General features: G+C 43.9%; 1 protein-coding gene across 1 annotated transcript; it reads left to right on the forward strand.

The window, feature by feature from the left end:
• The first annotated feature begins 3,206 nt into the window (after positions 1-3,206).
• LOC129044566 (olfactory receptor 13C7-like) lies at positions 3,207-4,166 on the forward strand. Its single transcript, XM_054502554.1, has one exon. The coding sequence runs from the start codon at positions 3,207-3,209 to the stop codon at positions 4,164-4,166; it is 960 nt and encodes a 319-aa protein (XP_054358529.1).
• The last annotated feature ends 784 nt before the right edge of the window (positions 4,167-4,950 follow it).

Genomic DNA, 4,950 nt, shown 5'->3' on the forward strand with positions numbered 1-4,950 from the left:
TTTCAAAACAGAACAATTCATTGTACACCAATACATTGTAGAAGGTAAAACTGTGAAGGAAATAAAGGCAATACATATTAGCTTTCTCTTGTTGCATAATAAACCACCCCAATATCAGCAGCTTAAAACACCTAATTGTTAGCTCACAGTTCTGGAAGTGAGAAGGTTGGGTGAGTTAGGCTGGGCTCTGAGAAAAAGTCAAGCTCATTGGTATTGGTGGCAGAATTCAATTCCTTGTGTTTTTTAGACTATGGTCCCAGTTTCCTTTCTGGCTGTCGCCAGGGCTCATGCTTAGCTCCTTGTGGCAGCTCTCTGGTTCTTGTTTGCGGTTCCCTCCATCTTATAATCAAGAAACAGCATGTGGAATTCTTCCCACACTTTGAATCTGGCTTCTCCTTCCGCTACTAACCAGAGAAAACTGTTTTTAAAGGGCTCACTTGATTAGGTCAGACCTCGCTGGATAATCTTCTAATCTTAAAGACAACTGATTTGGAACTTTAGTTACATTGACAAAATCCCTTCACAGCAGTACCTAGGTTAATGTTTGATCACCACACGAAGGGAATTATGTGATCATGTGGGGATCATTAAGATTCTGCCTACCACAAAATGATTTCCATAGAAGTCAAAATAGTGGTCACTTCTGGAAGGGAGGGAATAAGGAAATTTAATTGGATAGGGAAATAAGAGGGGCTTCTAAGGTTCTGGAACATCCTAATTTTAACCTGAGTGGTGGTGGGGGGGGTGACATGGTAGTGTATTTTCTTATTTTTCCTTGAATGGTACACATATGCTTTGTACACTCTTTTGTATGTGTAATATATCTCACAAAAAGAAAAAATTCAATGCAAGACAAAATGGCTCATGACTACAAATGTGGTGTGTATTTGATTCTAGGATTTTTAGAGCTAGCGTATAAGGCAGGCATGTTCATTTGTGAGAGAGGTGGTCAGGATTGCCCAAGTGTTTTTGCTAACACTAGGCAGGCTCTTCTTGCACACCAAGAACATCTGTGGAATGAGAGCTCATCATATGTGTCACCTACCATCTCTAGTATTCGAATTAAATGGGAAAGGGAAAACTGGAATGTGATTAAGAAACTATAGCATATCAGAAAACAGTGGTCCACATTGGAGATGCTTCTGGCTGCTGCCTGGGCAGTCACAGCTCTCAGCTTTGGATATTAGAAGTGGAGGTTACCAGATCCCAGTGGTAAATCAGCAATGCCCTCACAAATGCACAGATAGAGTATACTCATGCACACACACACAGGAAAAGACTGAGCTGTTCGCAACAGGACACCACTTCCGTGATCAACTGCCCTTTTTTAAGTCCACAGCTGCCTTGCCTCTGAAACTCTCTGGTAGAAGCCATGACCAGATTCACTTATGACCCTTAAAGGTCTGGTCTGGGTAGGGTATGCCTAGCAGAACCTATTTGGTGGGATGCAGACAAGAGATCTTCTAGGTCACTGGCTTTCATCCAAACCTGAGATCCTGAACCCTTTGAATTTGTAAATGGTCAAGGGGACTAACCCACAAGGATTCGTCCTGTGTGATTTCATATTCCCCCAGATCTATCATAGACTCTGGTGACAGTTCTCATGGACTGGGGGTTCTTGTTAATTTGGGGAGGGCCAGGATGATCCTTCCGCTTTAATACTTTCCAATAGCCCAGCAAAATGGGTAGGAAAAGAGGGAAGGAGAGAAGAAAGTATTTCTGGAGAGACTTCAGAGTAATTGGATCATGCGGACACAATCCCAGATATATAAGAAGTTTCTTGACTTGGTAACTTGAATTTCCAAACTTTAAATGACTTTGGGGACTAGAATACTCCAAATAGCAGGATGGGATTTAAGTGGCTTTGTATGAGCAATGAGTAGTCTTTTGTGGATTTTACCAAAACACAGAACAAAGACAAGAAAACGTCCACCCATTTCAGGCACTAACTCATCTGGCTGCTGCTTTCTGACCAGATTGGCTATTTTTGGCTTCTGTACTACTCCCAGATTCCAGAGAAGTAATTTGAATCAACACATTTGTTGAAAAGGTAAGCGAGCACTTTTAAAAGAATATAGAAACTCTTGTGGGCCCAGCTCCATCCCTGGTGGCATACCTGGTGACTAAGTGGCATGGGAGAATTTTGAAGGAAATAGAAAAGGATGTCTCCATGGTGCAACAGTCCAAGAATGAGAAATTCATGAGATCATTTAGTCCCTGGGATGGAATATCTCTGATAATAATCTGTTCCAAAGTAAGCATCTGGGAAATGAAGTTCCAGAGAAGAAAAAGGACTTCACGATTCCCACGCATTGATTGGTTGGCAACTGCCAGTCCTGTTAATACGTGCTCCAGAAGAGTCTGGCAAGTGAGTGAGTGAATGCATGGGTGGACAAATAGCCCAGGGTTCTGTAGATCTTGGAAATGAGCTAGTAAAGAGGAGGCAGAGGGCATCTGAAATTGCTCACAGGCCGGGTGCCATGGCTCACGCCTGTAATCCCAGCATTTTGGGAGGCCAGGGTGGTAGGACTGCTTGAGCCCAGGAATTTAAGCCCAGCCTGGGCAACAAAGTGAGACCTCATCTCCAGAAAATATTAAAAATCAGCCAGGTGTGGTGGCACACACATGTGGTCCCAGCTACCTGGGAGGCTGAGGCAGGAGGATTGCTTGAGCCTGGAGGTTGAGGCTGCAATGAGCTGTATTTGCCCTACTGCACTCCAGCCTAGGTAATGGAGTGAGACTCTGTCTCAAATAATAATAATAATAATTTTAGAAAGTGCTCACAGAGCAGAATGGTCAGGGATTGAGGATGAGGAGTACCAGTTTTTTCTACCAGTCCTAGGTCCCAAGGGGAAAAAACATACAAATGGAATATAATATTTCTTGCCAAAACTGAACAAAGTGAATCATCCACACATGTAACTTGAAGTAAATGTGTGATGCCTGTCTTAAATGTGACGAGGAAAATTAAATCTAATCAGGTGACATTTGAAACCTCTCTATGGGGTGGCCAAATACCATCAAGTAGATTTTGATCAAATTTCCTGCATTTTATTTAAAGCAATATCGAGAAACCTTTGAATTGTCAGAGCTGTTCTCCAATTGCTCAGCAAGTCTGGGCTTCCTCACTGGCGGTCTGGGCACTTTAGGCATCAGAGAATCATGGAGCTGGCCCTCTGAGTTCGTGCAAGTGACATAGAAACACCATGGTCAGTTCCAATCAGACCTCCCCTGTGATGGGGTTCCTTCTTCTGGGGCTCTCTGCCCATCCAAAGCTGGAGAAGACATTCTTCGTGCTCATCCTGCTGATGTACCTGGTGATCCTACTGGGCAATGGGGTCCTCATCCTGGTGACCATCCTTGACTCCCGCTTGGACACGCCCATGTACTTCTTCCTGGGGAACCTCTCCTTCCTGGACATCTGCTATACAACCTCCTCAGTCCCTCTCATCCTTAATAGCTTCCTGACTCCCAGGAAAACCATCTCCTTCTCAGCCTGTGCAGTACAGATGTTCCTGTCCCTTGCCATGGGAGCCACAGAGTGTGTTCTCCTGAGCATGATGGCGTTTGATCGCTACGTGGCCATCTGCAACCCCCTTAGGTACCCTGAAGTCATGAACAAAGCTACTTATGTGCCCATGGCTGCTGGCTCCTGGGTAGCTGGAAGCCTCACTGCCATGGTGCAGACATCCTTTGCAATGAGGCTGCCCTTCTGTGGAGACAACATCATCAATCACTTCACCTGTGAGATTCTGGCTGTCCTGAAGTTGGCCTGTGCTGATATCTCTGTTAATGTGATCAGTATGGGAGTGGCTGATGTGATCTTCCTGGGGGTCCCGGTTCTGTTCATCTCTTTCTCCTATGTCTTCATCATTGCCACCATCCTGAGGATCCCCTCAGCTGAGGGGAGGAAAAAGGCCTTCTCCACCTGCTCTGCCCACCTCACTGTCGTGATTGTCTTCTACGGGACCATCCTGTTCATGTATGGGAAGCCCAAGTCTAAGGACCCACTGGGAGCAGACAAACAGGACCTTGCAGACAAACTCATTTCCCTTTTCTATGGGGTGGTGACCCCCATGCTCAATCCCATCATCTACAGCCTGAGGAACAAGGATGTAAAGGCTGCTGTGAGGAACCTGGTATTTCAGAAACGCTTCCCGCAGTGATGGTGGAGGGGTCCTGATGGCTCTGTGCTTCCTGACTGCTCCCACCTGAGAGTCCCAGAGGACAAGATGAAAGACCAAGTTGATCAAAGGTTACATAGGTAAATCTCATTACACAGAATCTCATTACATAGAAGGGCTCTGTAGGAACAGGAAACATTTAATGCAACTCCACCAAAGTATGTTCTTGTTTGTCTAGGCTCGTAGTTCTCATTCTCCGTGATGGATACTGAATGAATTGATATCAAGGAAAAGTAACTCTTCACATTTTTATTGTTGGATGAATGAAAAGCTCTAGTCTGCAGGTCTTTGATTCAATTGCTCCATGGCTTCTTTCTTTGAACATATTTGGCTGCTACTTTCTGACCAGATTGGCTATTTTTGGCTTCTAGACTACTCCCAGATCCCAGAGAAGTAATTTGAATCAAAACATTTGTTGAAAACGTAAGCGAGCACTTTTAAAAAATATAGAAACTCTTGTGGGTCCTTACTTTTATGTTACCTTTCAAGCTCTTCCTACTCCATATTACATAATAGTTAGTTTTATTTTTCTCCTCATTGTTTTTTTTCTGGTTGTCATATAAATTCTTAAAACTGTTTGCTGATTTTTTTTGTCTCTGTATCTTCATAAATTAACCTGTAGTTTTGTCTCTCTCTTGTCCTTACTCAGAGTCCTCACCAGAAAATCATTAATGCTCTTGGAGAAGAGAGGGGAGTAAGGAAGTTGTGGCAAAACTGATGCAAGGATCAAGGGCACAGTCCTCTTTTCTTTTTCTTTTGGAAGATA

The sequence above is a fragment of the Pongo pygmaeus genome, chromosome 13 (assembly GCF_028885625.2).
Source record: "Pongo pygmaeus isolate AG05252 chromosome 13, NHGRI_mPonPyg2-v2.0_pri, whole genome shotgun sequence".
NCBI classification, from domain to species: Eukaryota; Metazoa; Chordata; class Mammalia; order Primates; family Hominidae; genus Pongo; species Pongo pygmaeus.